This window comes from Amphimedon queenslandica, unplaced genomic scaffold (assembly GCF_000090795.2).
Source record: "Amphimedon queenslandica unplaced genomic scaffold, v1.1 AMPQUscaffold_5405_Cont22626, whole genome shotgun sequence".
NCBI lineage: Eukaryota > Metazoa > Porifera > Demospongiae > Haplosclerida > Niphatidae > Amphimedon > Amphimedon queenslandica.
In genome coordinates, this window is record NW_003554293.1 from 1 (window position 1) to 1,673 (window position 1,673).

Sequence of the window (1,673 nt, forward strand, 5' to 3'; positions counted from 1 at the left end):
TTGATGTTGGGTCACACTTTTGCACTACAATGACTGGTATTACCAATTAGACCCCATATCTTAATATCGTTGCATTTACTTTGAACAGGTCATCAATTGTACATTAACTGTGGCCATGATTATGTGTGGATGCATATTATGATGATAATTCTTGGGGTTATAATTTCAGTGATTACTTGCTCTATTCTTCATAGAAAAGATTGTTTTTGCCAGTGCTTTTCTCATTGCTTTTTTAAGATATTGTTTCATCTTGCTATTCTAGGGATCTTAAGTGTCCTTAAGCTGGATACATTGGTGGCTCCAGCAAAGACAGAATCTTGCAATAACTACATGTCACTTTTTCTGATAATTGTGCAGGTCATAGCCTCTGCTTTAAACATTAAGTATTTTTATGATAAGAAAAAAAGATTTTAAAGATGAATTTATCAAATGTGTGGGTGTTGCTGCTGACTATGCATATGCAGTAGTTAAACTAGTTATACTAGCCTAATAGGTCACATGCACATGTGCTGGTAGGTGTGACATGGTCTGATGTGCGCAGTGTGTGCAGTCATTTCTAACCCCTTACCTATCCAGTCTGTAACTCTAACTCAGTCCCGGTTTTAAAAGGAGGAGAGAGGATGAGTGATGATGATGGTAGGAGTCCAGAGGAGCAGCCGCTACTGAGGGTTGATGGTGGTAGGGGCAGGAGAATGAAAGACAGCAAGTGTGGTCGCTGTGTTAGCTCCCGTGCCTGCTGTGGCTTTCTCTGCTGTATTATGATACTCACCGCCATTATTGCTGCTGTGCTAGCTGTTCTTATATCCTATGGTATCATTGATAAAGAAGTTGATAAGTTTATTGCTAAAGTAAGAGAATAACAAGCAAAGGTTTCTTAGTATTATTTTTTATTATAACAGCAAGTATCGTTAACAAAAGGTTCAGCAGCTACAGACCAATGGTCTAAACCTGGTGCTGCTGTCTACATGTCCTTCTACATGTTTAACTTAACCAACAAAGATGAGTTTTTAAATGGAGAGAAAGCAACTATTGAAGAAATAGGACCATTTGTATACAAGTAAGAGAGAGAGGGTCGCACCCCTAGTGCTAGTGCTAGTGTGTCAGTTGATAGTGTTATTGTGTTGATTAGTGTCACATGATTGACATGAGCTCAGCAGTAGCCCAGCCCTGGAGTGCATAACATTACATAACACCACAACAATAGGTCCAGTAGCACAATACAATGATATAGACCACAACAATAGGTCCAGTAGTGCAATACAATGATATAGACCACAACAATAGGTCCAGTATACTCCAGTAGTACAATACAATCATATGATTATAGTGCAGCAGTAGTAAAGTATAAAGTGTTTGAGTTTATTGTAGTACACATCAGTGACACACTAGCTCGGCCTGTGACAATAATATAATATTAATGATGATGATAATGATGGTATTAATATGATAGTAATGTTGTTCTTTTTGTTATTTTAGTGAGTCAAAGACGAAGTATAATTTGAGATGGAACAGTGATGAGACCATTTTGGAATATTTTGAAAATACCTCGTATATTTTTAACAAAGAGAAATCAAACGGACTTGATCCAAGTCATGTTAACATTACCACTATTAACCTGCCACTTATTGTAAGGAGGGGGTGGGTGGGTTAGTAGGTGTGGTTTATCTGTATCT

The 1,673-nt window shown here is 37.7% G+C and overlaps 1 protein-coding gene across 1 annotated transcript; it reads left to right on the forward strand.

Annotated features, from left to right (window-relative positions):
• Positions 1 to 493: 493 nt before the first annotated feature.
• LOC109592384 (lysosome membrane protein 2-like) lies at positions 494 to 1,638 on the forward strand (the record flags this gene model as incomplete). Its single annotated transcript, XM_020007841.1, has 3 exons — positions 494 to 848; positions 900 to 1,057; positions 1,477 to 1,638. Coding segments are annotated over exons 1-3 (548 nt in total), but the record flags the coding sequence as incomplete, so codon positions are not given.
• Between the last annotated feature and the right edge of the window lie 35 nt (positions 1,639 to 1,673).